The sequence below is a fragment of the Nothoprocta perdicaria genome, unplaced genomic scaffold, assembly GCF_003342845.1.
Source record: "Nothoprocta perdicaria isolate Ctin4 unplaced genomic scaffold, notPer1 scaffold_40, whole genome shotgun sequence".
NCBI classification, from domain to species: domain Eukaryota; kingdom Metazoa; phylum Chordata; class Aves; order Tinamiformes; family Tinamidae; genus Nothoprocta; species Nothoprocta perdicaria.
Window position 1 is genome coordinate 3,329,791 of NW_020455644.1, and position 27,650 is coordinate 3,357,440.

Sequence of the window (27,650 nt, forward strand, 5' to 3'; positions counted from 1 at the left end):
CTTCCTTTTTTTTCTTGTAACAGGAATATAGGTCATATTACCAAACCAGTGGATACTGACTGAGTCGTTGGGGGAGTTGACAGATACGATCTGTGAAATCCTAGCCAGTGGTTTAGTAAGTCCCAAATGCCTGTTTCACCTGTCAGAAGAGCTCACACAGCTGCTGTACAAAGTTGGCATTAGGGAACATATGCTTGTTCCTCAGCTGCTTCAATATGAAGTGCAAAATCTTGGGCCTGAACACCTATGATGCAGACAAACAGCTGTGGGGCTTGATATATTAGAGTCCCCAGCTGTCTGCCACTTCCCTTTTGGACATCTGTTGCGTAATGTTCAACAGAAAGGGATGTACATGTGAGCATACATGACTTCAGCTCATCAATTTATTTCAATTCAATTTCAACTTGGTACCTGGGCTGTCAGGGCTGCCTCTTGAGCATGCACTTTTCTTATGAAGGAAGAGGATGAAAATTCTCTTCTGATTTCCCAGAGATTGCCTAATAGATTGCTTTTGCTCTGTCCCACCTCTTGGTAATTCTTTAAAGCTAGGATGCCAGGTCCTGAACTTATGCCACCAAGATGCAGAAGGTAATTTCTTCTGCCAATGCTGAGGAAAACGCAATATTCACCTGGGATAGTTACAAACTACTAGAATTGGCACAGACAGATTGCCCAAACACACGTCTGTATCAATCTGCAGACCAGGCCATGTATTTTGTTGGTTTGCTCCACTAACAATCTGGTAACACTTCTAACAAATGTTTCTTTCTTGTTCTTTCTTCTCTAATGGCTGCAATGTTTTTTTTATTTAAAGCAATGGTCACTTCTTACTTGAGAGACAGCTTAAGGTAATCAATACTTCATTCCTAGGCAAAAAAATCTCAACTTGCAATAGTGCAAGTACATGGCCTCTGCAATGCCCTTCAGGGCCGTATTTGATTATTCTTTGAGGCAAAAGAAACTAAATATATCTGTACATGATCTTTTGATTGTCAAAACAGTTTGTACAAGCTTAAACTGCTCAACTAGGTTACAATATAGTTTATGGTGAGGTTGTGCTTTCAGGCTGCAAGCTTTCAGAAAGACCATTACAAATTCATGCAAAACACAGAAGTACAGAAACTCCTTCCCAGAGCAGTGCTGCATTCTTCCATGCTGCTGAAGAATTGTCTCCTTTATGAGAATATCTTTTCAAATTATAGTTTGTCTGGATATTTTTTGTTATATTTCCCATACAGCTTAATACTTCTATTTCTCTGTCCAGCTTTTAGAAATGATTCTGAAGTGTTTACTTTAAAGAATGTATTTTTTTCTATTATTTTAAACTTCATTCAGTGTTTTGACACCAGTCACCTGAGTTCTTAGTTATAGACTTCTCCCTTCCCCAATCTCCTCCCCCGCAAAAAGCTATGCTGCATCTTCTTGACTCTGTTTCCTTAAGGCAAACACAAGCAAGTGCATCCTCAGAGGACTGAAACGATGAGGCCTCTTCCTTTTAAAAATGGACACAGAGATACCAATACAAGCTGATTTGATTTAGGCTTGTGCTTTCCTTCTTTAGTTTTAGTTTGATTTCATGGCAAACCAGCCGACAGGGTGAAGGAAAATGCCCCCTTCTGAGCAGAAAGAGCAGTAGTTAACACCACTTGAGCTAAAGTGGCTCTGGAAATCAACCTAACTAGTGCAATTTTAGGTCTCTGGTAGCCTCTAACTGAAAGAACTTTTCCAGAACAGTTAACACCATCCAGCCCTGTGCAAGCTGCTTGGAAAAGGTACAGGAGAAGATTGCCACAACTCCTTAAAATGAAAAGTCCAACGGGCCCTAACTTGTTATGGGATCATACAAGAAAAGGGGGAGTGCAGGGAGGCACTAGAAATGCACAGTATTTGAGTGCTTCGAGGTTTTTACTAAATATGACTGTAAAATGTAACTTAAAATACAGTTTAGGCATAAAATAGATGATCACAGATGTTTAAAATCGACCAAACCAATTGAACAGCATGTCTACGTGGAAGACAAAGAGCAACATGTTTTTTGCTAAAGGTGTGTTGGGAGGGAAGAGTATTTGAAAGGACTCCTTTTTATTATTATTATTATTAGGATCCCCTCTGTGGCCTGACCTTTTTGGTGGTGTTTTTTTTAAAATGCTAGCTTGGCCACCTTGGCTCTTCACGGAGCTCGCAGAGGCTCCTCTGTGATCCTAGAGGATGCTAAAGGAAACAGGATCACAAAAGGATGGAAAAAGAGTCACCAAAGGAACTGTGGTAGAGTCATGACTTATATGAGTGGCCTCGGGCAGGGAGAAACCTGTGCCTCTAAGGACACAGAGCCCGACATTTGGCACCCTCCTCATGGGGCCACTGAGCTGGCAGGAGGGCCGTTGCCCGTAGCGGGGGCGACGCTAACGGTTAACGGTCGTCGCCGCGCGGCCGTTACCGTTGGTGGCGGGGGAGAGGGTAACGGCCGCGCGGAAGGAGCCGCGGGGCGAAGGCAGGAAAGGAAGAGGGAAGGAAAGAAGGAGGGAGGGAGGCGGGTGTGAACTACACTTCCCGGCGGGCGCCGCAGCGCCGGCGGGCGCCGCTGACGGCGGGGGCGGGCGGACCGCGCGCGGCCGCCTCCCGCAGCCGTTGGCCGCGGCCGTTGGCGGGGCGCGCTCGGCCAACGGCCATGGCGCTCTCCTCGGCGCCCCTCAAGGTCTGCATCGTGGGCTCGGGCAACTGGTGAGTGCGGCCCCGGGCCGCCCCGTGCCCGGGCCTTGCGGCCGCCCCGCGGCCAGGAGGCGACGGAGGGGGCTCGGTCATGCCGGGCTGTGCGGGGCCCCGCGCGGGGGGTGTTGGAGGCAGCAGGATCTTCCTGTATGAAGTTATTTGGGGGTGGTTTTGACCTGGCGTTTGTTGGGTGGTTCCTCTGTACCAGCTGGCATGGACATTGGAGGCACTGGACGCTTTTTTTCAGCAGGTCTCTGCTCACTCGGTGCTGCTGAAGGGCTTCATGAGCAAGCCCACCGCCCTTCCAAAGTGACAGTCAAATGTCTCGATTTATTTCATTTTATTATTTTATTTTATGTGCTGTTTTCAATTTTCTAAGAAGAGTAGCAAGACACCAAGTTATTCAGAATACTTTTTTTTTTTTTTTTTTTCAATAGCTTGTGCTGAGGCATACGGAAGGCTTGAGACAAGGTTTTCTATTGTCTCCCACAAGCTTATAGTTAGGCTTAAATGCGCTCATGGTCTCACTGTCATGTCCAGTGAAAGCAAGTGTTTTCCTAATCATTTCTCTGAGAACAGTGCCGTAAGCATAATCCTCTTTTGTCCCACTTTCTCAATTTCTCCATCATCCCTATTCATAATTTTTGCAGTGGATCTTTATATACAGGGTGTAAGTTAAGGACAAAGTATTATGTAAATGTATCTTCACAGTTTGCCACTCTAATTTCTAATGCTAAGCATATATTATTTCTGATGACATTCTATTTTGTATTTGTCAGGCAGAGACAGTATGTTATATGTTCAGTTAACATTACAGAGGAGTTTGGTGTTCCAAGAACAAGGTGCTACAGGTTGTTAAACAAGACTTCAGTCGTTTGCCAAAGCGATCTTAGGCTTGATGCCCACCAGATGCAATTGGCTTTTGGTGCTGTTTTGCAGACTTCAACAAATCAGCAACAGCAGAGTTATGTTTTTTCTTCCCAGCGGCCTGTTGAATTCATGGCTGGTGCCAGTTCCGTGCTGCAGCTCTTGTGCACCTTGCTGCAGCTTGTAAGGTGAACAGGGCAATTGTGGGCAGTGCAGTGTGTATCAAAAGGAAGTTATGTAGTTAGGCCTGTCAGGCTTCTAGGGGTGTTGATGTCATTCTTCCGCATTTGAAACCCAGTGAGAAGTTGTGCAAATAGTTTAACTGTGTTTGTGGTTGAGCTGTTGTGAAATTGGCGTGCCAGAAGCAGGAAGATTCATGGAGGTTACCTGCTAGCTATGCCCTTGTGCATGTGTGTTTTGTTTTCACTTCACTGCATCACTTGTATAACAAGAAAAGCTCCACTAACTCCACTCTAAAGGGATGGATGATCTTTTTTCTTTCCTTTGGGGATAAATTTATTTAAATAACTGATTTCATATTTGATAGCAAGTGGCAAAAATTATGTGGCAGGATAGATAAAGCAGAAGTAATAAAAACATTTTAAATAGCAATGATGTGTAACAGCTTTGTTTCTGAAAGCAATTCTTGGAGCGGTAAATATCCTCTGCAAATCCAAGGGATGACAGACACCAGATCCTGACTGAAGACAACAGTTTCATTCAGCAGTATATGGAACCATTAAACTAACAGGACTCTGTTAGCCTAAGTGCATATTTGTGCACAAAAGTGTTTTGCTCCGTTGGGGCCTGTTTTCCTAAAACAGAAGCCTGTGAGGTTCAAAAGCATGAAATGAGAAGGAAAGCAAAGCACTTACATGCTTACAATTGATATTTTCAGATTATATATTTTTGCAGCCTGGATGTCAGGAGTAAAACTGATACCTGAGCTGTCAGTATGTAAGTAGTTGAACCAAGTGGGACTTTGCCTGCTTAGCAAAGAGACTTAGTGAAGAGACTCTGTAGAGACTATGCAACTCCACAATCCACAGGAGACTCGCGTGTTCTGTGTGAGAAGGCGAGTTTGTCCTACAAGTGCCAGTAACAGTATGACTGCCCTTGCTTTCTTGCAGCCCTTTAGCCTACATCCCAGCCCCCCCCCAAAAAAAAAAAAACAGGCTAAAGGAGCTTGGCAGGACAAAGACAGTTTAGAATGGCTGTGCTAATCTTTTCAGATGATAAACTACCTCCAGTCAAACTTGTTTGGTCGGTTTGCTGAAGGAAAGGTGACCTTAAGTTTTTTGGCAGAGGTCTCTTAACACCTCATGGAAAATCATGGGACAGGACAGATGCTCCAAGAGTCACAGAAGAGCAGGAGCTGTGCTGTTTTTTTGCTCCTTGTGTCTCTCTGTAGCTGCTCATCTGGTGGATACTTGATTGTATTCAAAACTTAAAGGCAGGGCACTCCTCAGCAGGAAGAGGGACTTTGGGGATAGGCCTTGAAGCCTCGATTCACTTTAAATTGATGCAATATAATCTGATGAGAGGAGAGCAGACGAACAGTGATGCTCAGTTGGTAGAGGTGAATAGCAGATGGTGATCTTTGAAGGGCAGAAGCTTTTCGAGTGTGTTTTAGGATTAATTAGAGATTATGAGGGAATATCAGTCTGATTTTTTTCCTGTGTAGCTGAACTGCTGCAGACACCAAGTATCACAATCCAGGTCCTGCTAGAACTGTTACTGCTACAACTGAACTGGCAAGAACTCCAGTTCCTTTGCCTTGTGATGTGCCAGTATACTGCACGAGCCAGAAATCCCAGTGAATGATTCCAGACTGCATAGCTCTGTGATGAAGAAGAGAACATGTTGATTGGATTGGCAGGTGTTGGGAACTGATATTTCACCTTCCTTAGAGAAGTCCTGGACTCAGAGTCTGTTGCTTGACAGTGTCTAATTCATTCATACAACAGCTCTTCCAACATAAAACGAAATGGGAATCAAGAGAAGCTGATCTGGAGAATATTTTGAATTCAGAGACGAAGACTAGCCAGTTCTTCACTTTTCAAAGACCTTTACATGTATTATTTTTTAAAGAGAGACTACTGAGATGTTTCAGTATTAAATAATAATATAATAAACATTATAAGAAGTACACGATGTTAAACTTTATGATGACATGCCGTTTGAAAATCCCAGTTGGACAGTCACTGAATCAGTTATTTCTGCCTTTACCAACTCTAAGCATACAAAAGCTTAGTGCAGTTGAAAGCTGAAGACAGTGATTTTCCAAAAACCAGACTTTATATTTGTGTATGAATCTGCAGTAGTGAATTTGCTTTTTTCAAAGAACTCAAAACACCTTCTGCTAAATAACACTCTGTGGTGTAGTAAATTAAATACTTTGCATTTGTGAAGTTCTGAAATCTGGAAGATTGAACTGGTGAGTTTCCCACCACTGCAGGGGAAACCACAGCATGTGCATGTGGTGGTCTAGAGTATGAGCTTGGTGAGAGATGACCGACTTAGCTGGGGCTTAGTCAGTGAGCGTTGTTTAACGTAACCTCCGAGGCTCGACGTGCATGAGGTGTCTCTTCAGGCAGTTTGGCAGAGAGATGTAATCTAATGGCCAAAATGTACTTGCAATCTAAATTCAGTTGCTTCATTTCCTCATTCAATTTTTTTTAAAAATAATTTGACGTCGAGTCATGTGGGTGGTTTCCAGGTTGCATTAGTTGTGACCAGGATATTTATTCTGAAAAACTATTGGGGCTTCTGTATCACCCCCTCACCCAGGAAGTTTTGCAGGGTGCAGTGCTGTTAGAGAAATACTAGCCTTCTAAGACATGCTGTTTCTATGGTTTAGCTGAAGATCTACTTCAGATATTGCATTTTTTTTCTGCCACTACTTAGAAAGTAACCTTAGGAAGGAAGGCCTGTGATTGCAGACATATTTCATATAGCCCAGTGAGTTGTGTCATATGTAAAGTTCTTATGGCAGAATGAATCTGCTTGCTTTACATGCCAGCCATGAGTTTATTACAAGCAAAATTGTTAATAAATTTAGGAGAGTGTTCTGTGTCTAGGTATGTTTGTAAAGTCAAAGCTCTCCCACCTTCTAAGAAAGTGTGTACAGCATTTTCCCTTCCTGCTCTTAATGTACCAAGTATTAGAAAGTCTCAGTAGCAAAAGTTGTAGCAGAAAGAAGGAAGCAAATATGCAGAAATGTGTAAACTTCAGGTCAGTATTTGGGAATATCTTTATCATATCTTTCTAATCTTTTTGATCTGCTTAGTTGATTATCAGTAATAATGAAGTAATCATGACTGTTTTTTGCCTGATCCAAGAAAAGGGAGTTAGATTAATACGCTTTATTAAATTGCATCTTTCCCTTGTCTCTAGCATCCAGGCTGCTGGAATGGATAGTTGTGTTTTTCCCTCTTATGTGTAGCTTCAGTAAGTCTGAGTAGTTTTGCTATTGCTTAGAGATTTGAGTAGTACAAGTAAAATAGATAACAATCCTCCAGGCTTCATTGTGCTGTTCTTGGAGAGAAAATGAGGCTAAGAGCGATGGCATTGTCAGGCTGCAAGCTCAGAGCATACCGTTTCAACACTTAAATTCTGTGAGCTTGGCAACATGACCATACACACCATTTATGTGAGATGTAAATGCTCCCTGCCTTTAAATTCCTGTCAGTATTTGCAAAAATGGATGGCTCAGTCATCTTTGCAAAGAAAACTTCTTCTTTGTTAAAGATGAAAATAATAAAATGAGATTATGAATAGAGAATGAAATAATAGTATGTAACTTCTACCACTGGATTGAACATATAATCCCTTTCATATGTGCGAATAAAATTACCCACATTCCCACTGGATAGCCAGTAAAAAGCTTAAAGAAATATAAAAGTTTTTGATAAATGTTTCAGTCCAATATATTCTAGTTATATCTCTTTGAAAGAAAAGAGCAGGCATGAGTAACTGCTGTATTTTTTTCTACTCTTTTATACTGGATCAGAGAAGTTAAAAACTATTTAGTTCAGTAACATGTGGATTTCTGTTTATTCTAGAACGACATTATATATTTTTTAAAATATATATTTTTGCTTTCTTTTCTGCAGGGGTTCTGCAGTTGCCAAAATAATAGGCAATAATGTAAAAAAAGTGCAGAAGTTTGCTTCTACAGTGAAGATGTGGGTGTTTGAGGAGAATATTAATGGGAGAAAACTGACAGATATCATAAATAATGAACATGAAAATGTAAAATATCTCCCTGGATACAAGCTGCCAGATAATGTGGTAAGGCTCGGAAGATAAATCTGATCTAGTTCTGGAGTTGCGGGGATTCTGCTCATGCTGTGAATGGAGGTAGAAATTTGTTTTGCTACCATCTTCAGGTTTTATCGTATTTCAAACAGTATATTATTTTGTTGAGATCAAAATTTGGAACAAATAAAATTACTGAAGTAGGTATATTAAACGTGGTGGTGGGTGGTGGTGGTGAATCTGGCCCCAAAAGCATTATAGGCAAAGACTGCAGCAGCTGACAATTCAGCAGCAAATTCTGGGCAGGAAAAACATGAATTGCCATGGAGAGCAGCGTGGTCTGTAGCATTAAAGGTGAAATTCATGGTGTTTCTGCTGGTTATGACCTACTCATTGATGTTGGCTCTTTTTGTCAGTAGGTTGAACTTCTTGCCAGATATTAAACCTCACTGTTATTTTAAAATGGACATCACATGTTAGAAATAGTGGAGTCTAGCAGGTCATTTGGAAATAGGTCCTCTTTTTAAAGGGTAAAAAAAATATTAATACACAGAGAGTACAAACTAATGGGTATAAAAAGGAGTAGAGGAGAAATCTGAGTGTACAAGGAAAAAGGTAAAGAAATTACTTTTCAGCGTGCAGCAGTATATCAAATTTGAAAATATTTTATCAAAGAGAAGGAAGCTGCTTTCATTTTTGTAACTGAAAATATATGCTTAAATTTTAAGGCACATGTTGGTTTTTGATTCTTTGTAATAATAATTTGTAGCACTGTATAGAAGACCAAAATGATTTTTTTTACATATTTGACAATGCATGTGAACAGTGTTAATTTTTAAAATAAATGATGTGGCTTTTCTCTGCCGTAACTGTACAGGTTGCTATCCCGAACCTTAATGAAGCTGTGCAGGATGCAGACTTGCTGGTGTTTGTCATTCCTCATCAATTCATTCACAAGATCTGCGATGAAATCACTGGACGAGTACCCAAGAAAGCTCTTGGTATAACGCTCATAAAGGTATAATAAATGCTGTATGTCAATACTGAGAACATTTTGTGGAATCATCTAAAACCAGATGGTTTAGAATTTGATAGCAAAAGTCTGTGACTCTCCCATTAAACATTCTCTGAAATATGACTGGAATTTCGCAGCCATTAGTGGATTGTTATACAGTGTGTTATTTTAGGTTAGTGCTTGTAGTAGGAGGAAAACGAGGCTGTTCACAAAGCTTCCTTTAAAAGGAAAGGGGAGGGAATGTGTTTTGCACCACCAAGTTTTCCAATCTTCTACTTGTTTCCAAATGCATCATTAGGTGGAGAGCAGAGCACAAGCATAATGGTCTGGTTGTTAATGCACATCCCACACGCACAGCTGATCGTTTTAAGAGCTGCCGAGAGAATCCCGTGCGATTGAGTAAGAGTGCTCTTGTTCATGTCAAAGACTGTGTTGTAACATGAGAGACTGTTCAGCACGATTGAAAAGACAAAACAGTTTAAGCATGGGAGCCAGGAAAGGGTACATGTGTCGAAAATAAGGGTGTTTCACCAGACACTTCGGTAGTTTTGGTGGCAAGAGAATTCTTTTATGTGGTGTGTTTCTCTCCATAGCCCCTTGTGTGCTTAGCTGCAAAAGATGAGCTGTTCCCGTGAGCTTCAGAAGATGCTCCTTCATTGTTGCTTTGCACTTAGCTCAAGCTCAAGATAAACTTTATTCCGTAATACTTCGATTTGCTCAATATGAACTATGTTCAAATGTCTCTAATCCTAGGAATAAGTGAAAACACTTGAGTAAGTGAGGACTTGTCTCAGCATCTCCAAATTCATAATTCAGGCCCATATTCCTGTTGGAATACTGCGTAAGGTGTTTTAATGGAGTCTTAATTCATGAGTTATATTTAAAACAGGGGGAGCATTTGTCTTTAATAATAATGTAAAAATCCATATTCTGTCCAGTGTATGTAAAATTAGAGTGTAGTAACACCTGCCATGCAAAGCTGAACTGATGACGAGGCAGCCTCCCACTGTTGCACTGCATCTCTGCATCAGTAGGTGATCTTTTGAAAGAAATTGTGCACGGCCTTTCAATTTCTTTGCAGGAGAATGCAAAGTACATGTTGTCAGCTTTCATCAAAAGGCGTAATTGCATATGTATCTCCTAAGATGAAAGGACAGAGATCGAGCAGAAAGGGGAGAGGCAGGAATGCATTCTCTCTCCTACTCTAGCAGCTTTTCTATGTGCACTTTTTCTCCAGAGTTTTAACAGACTTCATCTCATTATGCTTGGCACTAAAGCTACTGAAGTGGCATGTGTTAACTTTGGCAGCTAAAGTGCAGCTCTCCTAAAAATGTCATTGGTGACACCTTTGCTTCTCTGCTTTCTAGATCAGATGTACTTGCTCGGCAGATTAGCAGTATGTACTTTCTTAGTCCCCCCTCTCTTTTTTAACAATTAATATCTTCAAACAGAGCCTAATGTATGAAAATAAAACTGACTCTCAGGCAAATAAAGATGTTTGCTGCTTAATCTGTGCTCCCATTGAAATAGCTGCAGTTGTGTTACTTTGCATATGTTCTGATCACCAATATCTGCTGAAATCTAACAAATCATTTGTTATGGGAGAAGAATGGAGTCTCACTTGCTTGCAGCTTACGGTGCGGTAGAGCAGAGAGTGTAGGACTCAAGGTTGTGACCATCATTCAGAATATACTTCAGACAACCCAAATGGTGGACTCCTTTCCGTCAACCAGCATGCAGGCCCGTGGCATTACCCTGACAGGCATGTTAGGATTCAGGTGGTAAGACCACTGAACTGGGCTTTCATTGCCTGGGAGCATTGCTGCCCAGCAGAAATTCCCATATTGGAGCCTTGATTTTTGTTTGTTTGTTTTTCCTGTTTGTCATCCAGTATTGGATTTGGCTCTGGAAAAAACAGGTGCAGCTCTCCTTCAATTTGTCAGAAGTTGCATCTGTTTCATAGCAGAGCTGAATTTGGCACCCAAACATCCCTGAGCTTTCCCTGGCATGAATAACTGAGATGCGTGTAGTCACATGCTGAGAATTGTTTCCAGTACGTGTATTGTATTTATTAATTGCCTGCTTAGAAGGATAGGGAAGAAGTCTTATTGATACTCTGTGGGGACATCATTGGCACTATTAGGGAAAAACATGACAGGTATATCTACTTGCTTTCAGATTTTTTCTATATGGGTCATAAAAGATCAGAAGGCAGAGCTGTATGTGAAGAACTGTAGGTTGAAAAATAATGCGGAAATGCATCAACTCTTGTTTATATTTTAACGGATTTTATACAGTTGTTTTTGCAGGTCTCTTACATCATGTTATATATGGAATGGCACCTTTAAGGAATGCTGCCAGAAATGTCTTTTGGTTAAATAAATGTGTGTGCATGTATGTACATATATATGTGTGTATATGAATATATTTTAAGTTAGTAGTGGATCACACTGCCCTTTTGCCTTTAAGTTGTATAATTTAATTTGAAATTGCCATATACATCCCGTCTCACAAACATTCTGAATACTGCTATATAGAAGGTTATATAAGCCATCTTTGGGGAAAAAAAGAGAGACCATTTCAGTAGCTTCAGGTAGCTTCGCTGTCTGCCTTCCCCTGGGTTTCAAAGCACAGAAGAAACATGAATTTAGCTAGGTGACAGGGAGGATCTTGTGAGAAGGAAATGGCTTCTCTCAGAGTCTTTAATTCAGGTACTTCAGAGCACCGGAGTCCATCCATTCCAGCATTAATCTCTGGAGCAATCTTTCTAAGCTTCTGTTTCTGCACCTACTTTTACCGTCTATAAAGTTTGTAAAGGGTGCTTTGCAAGTATAAATTTAAAATGTACTTACACATGAAAGGGTTCTCAGTTCAGCTTTCATATTTGTGAACTTTTGTTCAACTTGTAGTATTCCTCAAGTTGATTAAGTTGTCTTTCCGTTAGTAAGCTATTGTGAGTTTAAACACAGGGGAATCTCTCTGACATTTTAATTCAGATTCCTCTGCAAAAAAAAAGCCGTAGGCTTGCCATCTGGTGAGTTTTGGCCCAATTTCAGATACAAGTGCAGGGCTGATTCACACTGATATTTCAGTGATTCTTCACTGGTTTCTAGAAGGTACACATGGATTTCAACCAGCTGAGATTCTGAACAACAGAGCTGAAGATTTGGCACTTCTTAGATGCTGCCTCATATAAGAAGGCATCTTCCAGAGGTCACAGCACTAGCTGAAGCATCTCATGGAACTTCATTGTCCCTCTGCCAACAAGTTTGTCACCTTCAGTTCCAATCTGAGTGAACCTCGTGGTAGTGCCAACCTGTGGGCAAAGCTAATGGTGATGTGCTCTTGTATATCATGTCTAAGACCTTGTTGGTAATTGGCTTTGGTGTTGGCCACAGGGAATAGATGAAGGACCGGAGGGACTCAAGCTGATCTCCGACATTATTCGTGAGAAGGTGGAGATAGACATCAGTGTGCTCATGGGAGCCAACATTGCCAACGAGGTTGCAGCGGAGAAGTTCTGCGAAACCACAATAGGTAATGTGCCGAGCAACTGAAAGGCTTAAAATATGCTGCTGTGCTCAGAACTGTGCATCCAGTAGTTCACATTTCAGTTTTCAATATGAATCAGCTGTTAGCAGGAACTGCAGCGTTTTTCTTGTCTTAATGTTGAGTTTCTAGAATGTTTACGCTCCCCAAAGTACTGGGAAAGTGCTGGGAAGAGAGGCAGCGTCTCACTAGTCTTACTAGTGAGACTAGCAGACCCTTGCAGGTAAAATACTAAGCATGTTTTTTATCATCCTCCAAATATAAAACTGCTTTATGTTAATACTGTGCTATAGATTTTTCTTTTCTGGGTGCTTAATTGGATAAATGATTATTCCAGCTCAGGTGTTCTAGTCATAGATTTCTATGACTAGAAATCTATATATCTTACTTAAAAAGATATATATCTTACTATATATCTTTCTATATATCTTACTTTAAAAAATACTTTTTTTCCTTTAATCCTTTTTAAATTATTAAAAAACCTATTTCTTCCAAATCCTAGGCACAGTTTTTGCATTGCATTCTTTTTCAATGTTTGAATTGCCATACACAGAAACTTAGCTGCCATTGCCAGTATACTCAGTTAGGAAAATATCCTTCACTTGCCTTTGTCAGCAGATATTTCTCTTGAACGCTGACCTTAAAATAATTGGTAGAAATGTGCCTGTTTTATTTTTAAATTACCTTTGCTTTATTATTAACTTTTTTTTTTAAGGGAAAGGTTTAAAGAAAAGGGAGAATATAATTAATGGAATTTTTTTTTAGACTTTCTTGCTGAACAGACAATGAATTATGAAGAAACCCACAGTTATTCAGTGCAGAGCATTTCAGGGTTATGTAGACACACCCTTAATCATTTAAAACAAGGGAAGCTGTTTGGGATAAAGATAGAACAACCTTATCTCTGCTTTCAAGTATTCTGACTTGCAAAGGAAAGCCAAAATAATACTCAATAAATTATTCATTGCCCTTTTCTTATTCTTCATTTCTCTCTCACAACAGGCAGCAAAATCTTGGAGAATGGCCTTCTCTTCAAAGAACTCCTGCAGACTCCAAACTTCCGAATAACTGTAGTCGATGATGCAGATACTGTTGAGCTTTGTGGTGCTCTGAAGGTAAGATTAATCAGGGTGTGGTTTTGTACACAAATGGAAAAGTGATCCTCACAGAAGCAAGTGGTTATTTTTATCTGTAGGATTACATCTATTGTGTTTTATGTACCATACAAAACAAATTTCTATAAGAGCCAGATGTGAAATTGAGAGCAACATATACTGAGAATTAACATTTAGATCTATATCTTGCAGCTTCCCAAATTCTTTTCCTACATCTTTTACTTAACATGCGTACAGTCACAAAACAAGTATTTGTTTTGTCTAAATGGTCAAAATGGTTCTGAATCTATTTTGGTTATCAAAGGGAAATGGCATTTTTTTTTGTTTATGCCAGAGTAGATTTGCAAAAGAATATTGGGAACAAAGTTGGTACCATATGTCTGTTAACTAGTTTGTTCCCTATTCATTGATTAATTTGACATGAGGACTGCTTCATTTCGTGTTTTGTGGATATATTGCATACATTTTCTATAGGTAACCACACTCAGAAATTGCTTAAAGAGGAAAAAGGTTATTTCGGAGTTAAGCATCTGGACTTCTTTTCCTTAACAATATTGATGCTGCCAGGAAATGAAGCCTAGCTTAAGCATATTCTTATTGATATTTCCTTCAGGTTAATTTATAGGCCATTTGTGAAGAGAAAGTATTAGTAGCTTGGGACTTTGGCCAATAGTGCTGCAGTTCACATTATCTGAATCCTATGATGGAGACCTTTTTCAATGGGTATAGTGGTATAGTTGATAATATAGTTTGCTTTTATTTTTTTTTTTTCTGGATAATTATTTTGCATTATCTTTTTTTTTCTTTCATTGTTTAAATTATGTTAGAATTTTGCTGTTCACTTGCAAAGCTCCTGAGCCAAAGAATGATGCTTTTAACCTAAGGGGTTCTGATTTCTACTCCTATTAATCAGTGGAAGGTAGCTATAATGACATGAATTTTAGCATAATGGCTTTCCAAGTGGTTTTGTGGTGCAAACTGTCATGCTAGATGTTCTGAGTAGGAGATCATGGTCCTGTGAACTGGGCTAATGGACTGTTGGTGTAAAGTGTTTTGGAGTTATTGCATTAGTACTCAGGGCTGTGGAGCTCATAATTTGACTGCACAGCTATTGCTCAAAAATAATATAGTGGTGGTGTGGGAGGTCAGCAGGAGATAAATCCCTGTGTTTAGACCTAAGGGGTTAGTCAGAAAATTTTACAGATTTATTTTTCTTCAAAATCTTCTCAGACTGATGCTTTCTGACTAGCTTGAATTCCTATTGACAGAGGAATTTCATGCCAGTGTTTCTTCCAGAGAAATCTCCTGCATGTAGAGTTAGACTCTTGAAGGGGAGATGAGTAGGCCCATCAAACTCAGGAGTGAGTCAGCAGACACAAGCTCTACTGTAAAAGTCTAAGACAGATAAGAGAATTCCAGATAAGTTGTTCTGGGTCTGGAAAGATAGGCAGATCCATTTGTGTATATTCTTTGTAGCCCTGCTTTGTTCTTCCATCCTACTTCATAATTCCTCTTGGTACTTGCAGAGGGAACTCTCTAGCCTGAAGGAGCCGCATATACTCTATACGCTCTAGGCATTTGGGATTGCTTGCAGTAAATTTTGTCAACTGTGCTGAGGCTTCTAAAGAAGCCCTAAAGAAAAAAAAAGATGAATTAAAGAAGTAGATTGTTTAAAGCTACTGTGGATTTCTTACTTGATTGAAAGGCATGAAGTGGTATAAGTTGGCATAGGTCAGCCATGCTAATATATATGGCTTTTTTTTTCCCAAATATACATCTCAAATCTCATTTCTTTTATTAGACTCTTATTTTTTAAAGTAACTTTTCATTTGAAATCTTTTCTCTTTATCTTAAATATTGTGCTGACACAGTGTAAACAATTCCCTGCGCTGTTTTTAACTCAAATGTTGCTCAATTTTATTACTGCATTGGGAACATGTATAACATTGATGTCAAGCTGTGGATCTGCGTTTGTTTCTAATTGCCTTTTGCAGAGCAAAATGCAAAACTCAAATGTGAATAATAAAAAAAAGAGTTTTTTTTTCTTCTAAACTATACGTGCTTATTAGCAGGAGAATTATTTATTAAATGGTAACAATAAGCATTTTATATGCTCGATCCCTTTTATGTAATTACTTAGGTTATCTTTGTAATAGAAATGCAGGGGAAAAATAAGCATGTTTTCATGTGATCATTTTTAAGGAGAGATCCTAAGTGTAGCTTTCATCAGCTGACAGTTACTTTACGAAACTGAAAAGTTGCTTCATGAAAAATGACAAAATATAGTGGTATTTAATTTACTGAAAGGAGGAAATTTTTATTTCCAGAGAACAACCTTGTTTTGCCTGAAGGGACTGGTACAAAAAGATCTTTTAAAGTGATTTTCTATAGCAATGCATACAGCATTTTAGAAGAACAGCAGTAACGAGCACATATCCCAGTCCAGATTTATTCTTGAATATGGAATTAATAAAAGCAACCCCTGTATTGGTATTTAAACAATGAGAATTATTATACTATGAAAAATTTTCTCCTGGCTTCTGCATTTTCAATAAGTATCATCTTGGGAAAATGAGACTTTTCTGGTATTTCTGTCGTGATACACTAGTGTTTGTTGAACGTCTTAGCTACTTTCACTCCTTATTTCTGCAAGCCACTCAAAGTAGGGAGGATTTCCAGTGTGGTGATTGCCTGAAGTGGTGATTGCCTAAAGGTTGAGAGGGAGAGGAAAAACAAGAGTAAAAGAGGGTGTTTAATGCACAGCTTTTCCTGTTGCTAGTGATATTTTTTTTGAAGCATGTTTAAATTCAGAATATAATAGGTATTGCAGCTGAGTGATCATGAAAGAGCCTGTGCTTTATTGCTCTTCAGAGATACACGTATTCTGAAAATCCTCTTCATTTGCTGTATTTATTTTTTTCTGACAGTGGATAGCTGGTGGAGATGTACTGAGGTACAGAAATTAGAACACTGTTACTGCCAGTCTTGCATCATCTCAGACCCTGAATAGGGAATGGCAGTCATGTTGCAACATCTGATGGTACTGGGGAGAAGAGCTGTCTACAGTAACTTGTTGGCTGTAGGAACTAAAAGGACTTGGCATACTCTTCTCTAACAGGGATTTTATTTTTTTGAGGACTAAAGTACGTTTGGCATTCCTTTCTTGACTTTTTTTTCCAAGGGTTCAAGACATCAAAAATAAATAAAACTTCAAATTTGGATAGTTCAGCTGCAGGGTGGCCAGATGGTTCTACAGACTGCCTGTGAATTCAGCTGCTGTTTGCCAGTGTTGGGGCATTCCTAGAAAGTATCCAATGGTCAAGCACCGCCATAAGAGCTGTATGCTCAGCTCATGTATGGATATGCTCCTGAGTCCTTATGGATGTATCACTCCAGAGTAGCACAGACCCAAATTTATCCCTTTTGAGGTATCTAAGGAGTTTTTAATTCTGTGCCTAAATGTGGACAAACAGCATAGACTGGAGGCAAGACGGAGCTGGTGTGAAACTTGCCATGTGCTTGGGAGGCAGTTTCAGGGTAGCTGCATTCTTATGTGCAAACACTACTGGAATCATTTACCCTTGTAGCTGTGTTCTGGGTGAGTGTGAGGAAAGCAGGAATGAAAACCTAACTGGGGGCCTGGCTCCGGCTGCATGATGCTTTTGTTGAGAGCTGTAGGAGAGTTAAATGTGCCACTGTGGCAGCAGTCAGGATAAAGGCAGAGGGGAAGTTACTGCAGCTGCTGTGGTGCCTTTCCCAGCCAAACTTCAAACCCATCTCTAAATCTTGGTTTTATTGTTTACCAGATTTTATAATCCAGCATTATTATTTACAAAGGTAGCTCTGCAAAGCTTTTTTATGGCAGTCGTTGTTGGCTGGTCAGGGAAGCTACTGAAGAAAAGTTGGTTGTGGTAATTGCAGTGTTCTGAGAGGAAGTGGTAAGGAAATCCATTATTCGTGTTCAAGTTTACCACGAGCAGGCAAACAATTTATGCTGAACTTCTCTGACAGCCCTGCTGATAGTCTTTGATTTGTTGAGTTTCCATTTGACCTCTCTCAGCCACGGGGGAAGCGAGGTGCTCCTCCTGTTCGTGCTGTAAGCAGGAGAGAAAATGGACTGTGCTGGGCTGTGACTGTACTTCCAGGAAGATTGGATGTCCCAGGTCAGTTAGCATCTCTGCTTGGTTCTCTGATCCATTTAATTGTGGAGAGGTAAGGGTGGCCTGAGAAATAGCCTCTGAAGCCATCTGCATGACCACGCCACCAACTTATTGCTGCAAACTGAGAAGGACTGTTAAGTTGGGAATGATGTTCCTGAGCACTGACTCTGGGTGGGAGAATCTGTCAGCAGAGTCTGCGGTCTCAGTAGCCTGCTGGCATCAACTGACCTTGCATGTTTGACCTCTGGCTTGCTTGTACCAGGTCAGCTGCAAAGAAAAGGCAGATTTTCTCCTTAACTCAGAAGCTCTCAGTCCTGCCTGGCAACAACATCTTTTTTATTTCTGGAGTTTAGCATCAATATCCCAGTGATAAAATAACTGAATTCTGTCCTAGCTCTGGAATATTTAGTGCTCAGACTAGCACTGGGTTTTGGATATTAGATTTGCTGAAGTCAAACGTTTTGCAAAATGTTTTAGTAGTTTGAAAACATCTGCAATATCAAAACGACTCAGGTGCCTCTTGCAGGGTGCAGCTCTAATGAAAAAACCTGCTGATGCCAAGATGGGAGAAGTGTATTCGCTCAAGTGTAAAATGGTTTTGAGTGCTCTTAATCCCCCAGGCCAAAGAAGCATTGAGTTGCTTTTATTTTGGTGGTGGATATGATAGTGCTTTTTAACTGTAGAACAACAAGCTTATTTGCAAACTACGATCACTGTTGCTTACAGGCCCCTTGATCTCCAGCCCTGGGTTGTGTGTGCCCAGATAGTCAACATTTGCCTCTTCTCTTGCACAAATGTACACCCATTGCATTTGCAGGAACTCTTGTAACTACAGGTGTAGGCTTTGGCAATGGAAGTGTTCAGCATATTTCTGCCTCACTTTAATAGGAGTACTGATTAAATATTATAGATAGCAGATGGTACTTGAAGCTGACATCTCTTAAATAATTAAATGCATCCTCAGCAGTAGGGTAAGTGAAGTTATTAATGTCAACAATATGAAAAGGATCATTCTTGTTGTGACAGCAGGAGCCTCTAAAAATTTATTTTGACCTTATTAATCCTGGCCAGGTGGTGTGGTATAGTGGGGGCATCAAGAGGAGGGAATGCTCTGTTATTCACAGCTCTACCACTTCCTTTTATAGCTCTGTTGTTCTTCTCTGTAGAATGGAAACAATGATATTATTGTTCCTTGAGAAATACTTTGAAATATAATGCCATGAGGAAGATGTTACTTGTCCTTTAAATCAGAGATGGTGTTAATGTTGAACTTCTGGTTTAAATTCCTGATAGATGGGCTAAAGTTTGTGATGGTTTTGTTTGGGGTTTGGAGTTGAAAGCGGAAAGGGGTGTGGAATCCATCATCTGAGCACTTTGTTTTTTCCCCGATTGAAAACTGACATTTCCTAGTTGTTTATATCTGTTTTAGTGCCATGATCAGTTAATCTTCTTGCAAGAATTATCAAGTGATTCTGCTTGCAAGAATCTTCTTGTAAGAATTATCAAGTGAATTTTATGCAGGAGCCTCATATCTTCTACATAGTCTAGAATAGCAATTCTTAATATTTGGTCTGTGGGAACATGTAAGATTCTGAAAACCTTTTACCCATCTTCCCCTAGGGTGACCAAATGAAACTTGTAATAAAAACTTCCTCATTTTCTCCAAAAGCAACATATTAATGGTTGTTTGGAATCCTCCAAGTTAGAATATTGTATCTTTCCAAGTTAGAATATTTTTAGTATTTGAATTTAGATAAGAATCATCCAATAGTGGAAAGCTACAGGAAAGGACAACTTTTGCTACAGCAAAAAGTGGTTGAAGCTTGCCAGGTTATAGGAGCCAAAAAGAAAATGTTGAGGGGAGCTGTCAAACAGCTTTAAGAAAAGGCAGAGAGATATTATCCTTCTTCAGTTTGACCAACTAGCCAAAACTTGGGGCTTACAGATTGTTTCGCTTGGGAGGAAAAACCGCTAATGTAGTTGCATATCTTGGATCCAGTTGTCTTTGACTTACAAGTGTATCCTGCTTCTCTGGACACAAAGAGATTCAAACAGCTGAAGACATTTGGCCCTGAGATGCAGGAAAATTTGAAGCTGTGCTCCTGGAAGCTCGGGCTGCCACAAACCACTCTCATTTGAAGGACCAAATGAGAGGTGCACTCTCATTTCCCACTTATTGCTCAGAATAAGAGACAGTGACCTGGCACTGCCCAGAGCTCCTGAAGGTCAGAGGAAGGAACTCGCAGGAGCACTTAGGTCCCTGAGGTTGCAGCTGTTAATTGTGCTCTGCAGCTGACTCAAGCACATCTCGCACATGTGCTGACCTGTGCTTGTGCAGGGGGCCTGATATACCTCGGAGGCATGAGATAAAGTAAGGGTGCTTGGGCTAAATGGCAGTGTCATTTCCCCCTCCCTGGTTGCTTCTCGGAGTGTCTCTGCAGTGGCATGAGGCCTGTGCATTTCACTCGTGCATCTTACTGAAAATCAGCTTCATGCCTGCACCCACGGAGATTTAAGGTACCAGGCTGCTTGAGGAGTGTGTTGTTGTGTTTCATTTGGGGCAGACTTGGTCTCAGTTTTGTGAGGTTTCTGTTTCCTTTTGTTTTAAAAGGAGAGACTTCCCCTCGAGTAAGGTGTAGCAGTTGATATGGTAAAATTGAGGTGTCTACAATATGTCAAACAGAATAGAGAGATCTCTAGATTCTTCAAGGATTTAAATGAAACCAGATGGGAAAGCACATAAATATGTAATTGTGGCCTAAGGGTTATGTTGACCAGGATATAATACTCTCCTAGACATGGGTGTGTGTTGTAGTAAGTGTTTCCTCATTATTTGCAATCTGTATGTAAGAACGTACAGTGGGGACATTGTACAAAGAGGAGCTGAGTGCTTCAGAGCTGCATCTCAGCCTCCTTCCCTCCTCACCCCATTTTCTCACAGTAACTGCTCTGCCTCGGACTTGCTTGAAACAGAATTTCCCTTGCTCCAAAGGCAAACGTTGCAGTAGGTAGAAACATAGAGCAAAATGCCTTGGTCCAAATCATGATATGAATTGTGATAGGACAGACTGCTTCAAAAGTGGAAAGGAAAGCCAACAGAGGCAAAGTTGGAGGGAAGAGGGGACTTCATATAGTGCTGGAGTGTTTGAGAAGTGCATGGAAATGTCCAGAGAGTGCTGAGAAACAAGCCTGTTTGCTTTTTTATCCAAGTACTGAGTACTTCAGATACATGCAAGTTCTGGTTAAATGGGTTATCCAAACTGGAAACTTCCTTACCACCATGTGAAAAGATATCATAGGTGATGGCCTGTTGCCCTGGCAAAGATGTCTCATGTAAAACACTTTGCCTGAATCATCAAAGTGCGGATGTAAGTCAGGATGATCTGAAGTGACAGCTTTAAAGGTCCGATCATCTTTTGTTGCCATCATGCCTCATGTCTGCGCTTCTGAGCACCATTTCCAAGGGTCACCTTAGACCTCAGCTGCCTGCTCAGAAAGCTGTGACTCATCCTCTGGCCCCATTTGTGGTCGAGAAGCACTTTGCCATGATCAGCCTCGCTGCACTGCTGCTGCCTGCAGCCTTTGGGTTCCTAATCCAACACAGGGAACAAAACCAGCTGTCCACGGACTTGCTTTCATTAGCAGCTTCCCAGTGCTGCCGCTGTTGCTCCAGCAAGTTACAGTTCAAGGGCTGGTAATGCCCTTGGTTATCCTCTGGCTGAGCTGAGGTTAATGATATAGAAAGATGTTACCTCATCCTTCCTTGTCTGCTCTGCCACGGCCTCACAGTGGCATCTCTTTTGGAGGAGGTTGGGAGCAGGATAGGCGAACTATGGCAAGTCTCTGCCTTCTGGTGGCTTATCTTGTTATCTTTCAGTCAAGAAAACAATTCTTGCAGTTGTTTTGTTCAGAAGTCTCTCAAATGACCTTTTATGTTTGTAAGCCAAAGAAGGGACTGTACAGCTCCTTGGTCTTGGAGAAACAGTACCAACTTTTGAGAGGGGTATAGCCAGGTCTGCCGAGAGAGTCTTTATGTGCTTAGGAAAGTTCTGACTGTGCCGTGAACCTCCAGGGAAACCTCTGTTAATCATTCTGAGTCTAAGAACTGTATCTAAAAGGGAGGAGTGATGTTAAACTAGCTAAATTGAGCCACACAACATGTTAGCATGAAAGTGAACAAACATTTCTCTGATTCAGTCTTGCTTTAATTGCAAAGAAAATAAGGCTCAAGGTTTGAAGTATCAGTGTGGCTCTACTGCTGCCTCTGGAGGGGATTAGCTGAATCGAGACAAACCTTGTTCGGATGCAGTTTCACCTGGTCCTAGCCAATGGTAATAGCTCCACTGCCTGCAGGGCAGCTTCTTCCAAAGCTTTAACGATGCTTTTGTCCTTGAAAATACTTTCCGAATATAAGACTTTATTTATTTTAAGATTATCCCATGAACAGCTGTCTGTGCAGTTCTTAAGGATACGTACATTCTGTTTCATTGGTGTCTTCTGGGAGTCTCTAAACAGTAGCTGACTCATTTCCTATTTGTTTTTTTTTCCCTCTTCTCACTAGAATATAGTGGCAGTAGGAGCTGGGTTTTGTGATGGCCTTCGCTGTGGAGACAACACCAAAGCTGCCGTCATTCGCCTCGGCCTCATGGAGATGATCGCCTTTGCCAGAATCTTCTGCAAAGGACAGGTGTCTACTGCCACCTTCCTGGAGAGCTGCGGCGTTGCCGATCTCATCACAACGTGCTACGGGGGCCGGAATCGCCGGGTGGCAGAAGCATTCGTTAAAACTGGCAAGGTATCTTATCCGCTGGGCACAAAGCCCTTGTTGCGAGCCCTGGCGCTCCTCGTTCCTTGGAGTCATGATATAGTGACCTGAGACGCTAGCTGTGCTTCGTGAGCACCCTTCTTTCTCCTCTCGTTCTTGAGTGTTACAAGGCTGGAATCCATGGAGAGATAGTTTAAAAGGACAGATATTTACAAAAGAGAAAGAGGGGGGAAAAGAATGGGAGATGTGTGAGATTTGGAAACACTAAGGAGACCATTTAAAAGGGTCTCCTGTGCATTTTCAAGCACAAATGACTTATATTTGCTCACTCACCAGCACAGCCTTTCCCACAGTTTGGCTTCTGAGTCGGGAAAATACCCTCCTCAGTAACACCTGTTTTTTTCCATCCAGATTGTAATAAACTATTGTAGCTCTCCTTTTCTTCTTCTTCTTTTCTTATTTTTCCCCTCTGTTATTTAGTCTATTGAAGAATTGGAGCAAGAAATGCTGAATGGTCAGAAACTGCAAGGACCGCAGACTTCTGCAGAAGTGTATCGCATCCTCAAACAGAAAGGAATGGTGGAAAAGTGAGTAAGAACAAACAGAGCAAATTCCTCCTCTCTCTTTTTTATCTTCTTAGCTGCTTTTGCTTTTGTGATCTTGAGATTTTCCTGAAAGTAATGGCCGAAAAGGAAATCACTGTAACACAAGGAGATCAGTCCCCACTTAAAAACACAGGAATAATGAGTAACATTATTAACTAATATTTACTTTAATACACTTCTGTTTGAACTGATAGCATGGTGTTAAAGGAAGCCTTTTTACAAACATGGAGAACGTGCAGTAGCCTCCCCCTGTCATTGACAGGGATAGCAGAATGTGTGAGACATGAAGTGAATAAAATACCTGAAAAGAAACCTGAGCTTCTTAGAGATTGATAAAGGAACCTCTATAGCCTGTTTCATAGTAGTAAATTAATTGCCTGTCTCTAAGGAAGAGGGGGTTTGTTACAGCAATACAGGTAATCTGCTGAATGAAGTGGCTTTGTTCTCTTTCCTTATGTGACTTCCAGTTTGTTATGGGATAAAACTGCCATCTCCTTGTCTAGAGTTTGGGGGGGAAGCATAGGAGGTTGTCCTGCCTTTTTTGTCTTTATTCATTTTAGTCAACATACACGGTTCCTGAAGCCACATACACAGTTGTCCTTTTATGAGATTAAGAGATGCATCTTTTCCTCTTCTCAGATCTATCTGAATTGGAAAAATCAACAACTTCTGAGTCAGAGCACCAACCCCTAATACTTTTTTTCCTTCAAACAGTTTTAAAAGTCTAGTTTTAATGCATCTTCCTTAAATAAAGATAATGTTAGCATTTTCTTCAGGAGTCAGTCCTATCACTGTATTGTATAGTAATTTAGCTATCTGCAAGGGGACTCTTTGCTTTGCTGGTGACTCCTGCTTCTTCCTGAGACATCTCTGCCTGCGAGCAGAGGGATTCCTCAGTGGCGCAATTCAGAGCTGGCTGCAGGCAGCAGAACTGCTTCAGTGCAGCACAGATTGAGAGAGGGGATCACTTTCCCGAGGAAAAGTTCAAAGCTCCTGCTCCAGATCTGTTTTGAATCACTCAACTATTTCAGCATGTCCAAAAAACCTTATATTTTTCTTTCAGTCAAAATAAGTGCTTTTGGCCAGAATGTACGAGTAGATAAAGCCACACTGAAACCGCACATTTGTTTTGGTGGATAGATAATTATCTAAATAGATATTAATAGATAATAGATATTAATAGATAATTAATCCCTAAAATCCACCAAGCTCTGTCTGAAAACTGGACTTGTCTGGTTCTCAGTGTCCAGGCTGAGTGAAGGTCAGAAAATAAATGAAATTTCTGTAAAGTGCCTTGGATGTAATGGCCCTTCATGTTATCAAAGAAGCCTGAATAATGGGGGACTTGTTGGAATGTAGCCAATTTTTTAAAAGGAAAAAAGACTTTGAATTTAGTATTTCAAAATTCATTTTTAATTTTAGACTCTTATCATTAAAAACTTGACCTTCAAATTCTTCCCGTGTCTTTCTCGTATTCTGCAGTTACATTATCAAGTTATTGTTGAGAGATAATATTTAACTGACAGACTGGTCATCTTTTTGTCCATAGATTAGCAGTGCAATAACATTATCAAGGAAAGATTCAAGGGTTTTTTTTTTTTTTTTTCATTACAGAAGTTAATGGCTGTGCTCTACATAATGAATGTCTCTGTTGTATCTAGCTAGGCTTTTGAGAGAGAGATGGATTCTAGGGATGTGTGTAGGCTCTTATTTATCTAGCATTTTTCAACCCAGCGTGAATAAATGACAAATGCAAAGAGAAAATGATTTTTCAGTCTCTTTTTCCTTCTTCCCTTCTGTTTTATTTTATGATATCCTGTTAAATGAGGGAAATAATCTTATGCTGCATTTGCTTCCTCTCCTCTTAGGTTTCCACTCTTCACTGCTGTATATCAAATCTGCTATGAAGGGAAGCCTGTCAAAGAGATGATATCCTGCCTTCAGAGTCACCCCGAGCACATGTAAAATCAATCAGGCCGCTGCAGTAATGCAGCTTTCTGTCTTTCCAATTTATATTTGGGTCCCAGTGGATGTATCCTTAAGCTTCATACAAAGCTGCTCACTAGGCAACTGTAACAACATGAATGTGTCTGAGTGGGTGCAGCGGGGGTTTGGTTTGGTTTTCAGCCCCCTTTAGCATCACGTGTTGCACTGGCTTGGTGACTGGCTAAAACAACAACTGCTTTTAGATAAGCAGCTCGGAACTGGCACGACATACCTGGTGTATCGACACGAGTGCGTACAAGGGTCTACACCTCTGTGATCCAACAATACAAGACACAAGCAACATTGGCTCGTCTCTCATTGAAGCTCCGTCCAAAATCCACTGGACGCAGTGGGAAAAATGCCACCAGTTTCAATGGAGGCTGAATCAAGCCAGTCACCTTGCAGTGTAAGGAGTTTTTCAATTACTGTTCATTTTTATTGTGGATACGTATTGAAGTTTGGATGTTTTGCATGTTTTTATTCTTTTAAGGAATATTAATGGAAACAAGTGGTAGCAGGTGTTCACAAGCCTATAGGGATGTTTTAATGACCTCCATTGAACAGTATCATGATTTTTGGAAGTCTCAAACTATCAGACTATTTGAAAAGCATTTTTAAGTGAATTTGAAGTTTTTAAGTATACTGTTTTAAAGGGATCGCTAGAGGGGGAGCGTTGCTTCCCCTTCTGTTTTTTAATCCTTGCATTTTTTGTATTTCTGCATCTCTTTCTTGTTGTTCTGAGTGGTTACAATCCTCTAGAATCCCAATCCAGAAAAATAAGCAGGAGATTTTGCCTTGGGGCTTTTGAGTCATGGAGCTTAGGGTTTGTCCTAGCGCTATCCGTATGATGGTTCTGTTTTGGTGTGGCTGCCTTGGGGAAGGACACTCCTGGGATATCCACCACTCACAACCCTTACTCTGTCTTTCTAGTTTAGCCCTCAGGCTCGTGGCAGCCCAGGGAGCATTTGGGGTGCCAAGGGCCCCTGCCAAGAGGCCTGGGCGCCCATATGCTGAGCGCAACCCAGTCCCTGCGCGCCTGCTGGGAGCATGGAGAGACAGCAAGTCCTCACACTGCTCTTGTGCTGGGAAAAAATATGTAGAGGGTTCTGGGTCTAGTCTGGTGACCGGCTCTGAAAGTTTCTCAGAGGCCTCTCTGTTATACCCCAGGTACCTCAGTTTGTTTGTTTGTTTTTAGGTACTTTTGCTTTATCAAGAGGGTAAATTTGAATTATTATCAGAGAATCTGTGATGCTCAGTTGTCAGCATCAGGTTGTGATTTTATTTGTTTTTGTTGACTTGATGCAAGAGAAGATTGATGACTCTTTTATCTTGCCTTTCTTTGCCAACAGCAAAGAAAGTATGCAGTTTCTATACTGAACTGTGAACTTCTTGGTTAAATACATGCTAGGCACAGGAAAAGTGGAGTCATACTTGCAGCATGGAGATTCACAGAGCTTAACAGCCTGAACTGAATATCCAGCCCAGACTTCTGAGCACCATCAGAAGCGACTGCCTTCTGCAGTGGTGCTTGTAGGCCAGAAATTGTGAGCACAGACCCTTTCTGAAGCTTTAATGTCTCCTTTGGGACTTGCTAAAACAAAGAGGATGCGTGAGAATAATCATCCGTACTTGAGTAGCTTGGATCACCCTGGAATTAAGTGTCAGGGCAGCTTCATTAAGGCAGGAAGGTGCTTCAGCTCAGGGCTGCCATTTCTTGAGCTCCTGAAGAGTTTTGCAGTAGTTCAGGAAGATCATGTGAATGTTGACAGATATTCAGGGATCCGAAAGGTTATTTTGCCTTATTTTTGCCTTCAGATTTAGTGCTAAATATAACGGCGACGGCCAGAAGTTAAATGTTGTGAGACATTTGTGGGAATCGGGGAAGTAACTGGCACAGCTGACAGGGAGAAGACACTCTGCTTAGGCAAGGGAAAAGGTGTTTGGAGGTTGTTGTAGGTTGTTACACTAACGCACAGGCGGCTCATACACTCCTTGGTACAGCCTAACTCCCTGTGTGTCTGCTTGTGGTTGTCTTTCGTTTTAAATACCAGGCTGTCTGGCTTTGCCTTGTTAGATACACAGACATATACATATGTATAAATGTTTTCTTTTTTACATGCAGTATGTGTTTTGTAACATACATAAAGGGCTCTATAAGCTAAATGTGGTAAATTAATATATATTTTAAGATGATTTCTGTTCTAAGGTTTCCACTGAAACCTTAAAACTTCATTGCTGTTGTTTTGTACAGAAACCTGTTCAGTGGGAAATCGAAAGCAAGGCTTTCTATGTGACTTTGAGTCTATTATGATATTCTTTTCAGACAATAAGTGTTTTCAGTAGCAGCAATAATTTATTTTACTTTCTGTAGATGTTTCACTATTCATTTGTACTGGCTTTTTACTGCTTGAGAACATTCAGCTTGACATTGTATTTTTCCCCACTAATATTTACTACTAATTATGAAACTGTGATATGATACTGGAACTGAATGATTAGGATTCTGTTCTGCAAACCCTCTGTTTTGCCTAATAGTGGCCTGGTCTTTCCCCTGTTGTACGATTTCTTCATCCAAGGTCCTAAATTTGTGACTACTGATCAATTACTGAACGTTAATCA

The 27,650-nt window shown here is 40.6% G+C and overlaps 1 protein-coding gene across 1 annotated transcript; it reads left to right on the forward strand.

Annotated features, from left to right (window-relative positions):
* The first annotated feature begins 2,616 nt into the window (after window positions 1–2,616).
* GPD1L (glycerol-3-phosphate dehydrogenase 1 like) lies at window positions 2,617–27,650 on the forward strand. The gene is made up of 8 exons (XM_026045521.1): window positions 2,617–2,721; window positions 7,692–7,869; window positions 8,714–8,854; window positions 12,250–12,388; window positions 13,403–13,515; window positions 22,237–22,470; window positions 22,921–23,027; window positions 24,914–27,650. The coding sequence occupies exons 1-8, from the start codon at window positions 2,669–2,671 to the stop codon at window positions 25,008–25,010; spliced, it is 1,062 nt and encodes a 353-aa protein (XP_025901306.1). The 5' UTR covers window positions 2,617–2,668; the 3' UTR covers window positions 25,011–27,650.

Bases quoted from the DNA above. Each gene is read 5' to 3' on its own strand.
- GPD1L (XM_026045521.1), top strand. From the start codon at position 2,669: ATGGCGCTCTCCTCGGCGCCCCTCAAGGTCTGCATCGTGGGCTCGGGC. The intron at 13,516-22,236 runs GTAAGATTAATC...TCTTCTCACTAG, and splicing joins AGCTTTGTGGTGCTCTGAAG to AATATAGTGGCAGTAGGAGC. The intron at 22,471-22,920 runs GTATCTTATCCG...TCTGTTATTTAG, and splicing joins CATTCGTTAAAACTGGCAAG to TCTATTGAAGAATTGGAGCA.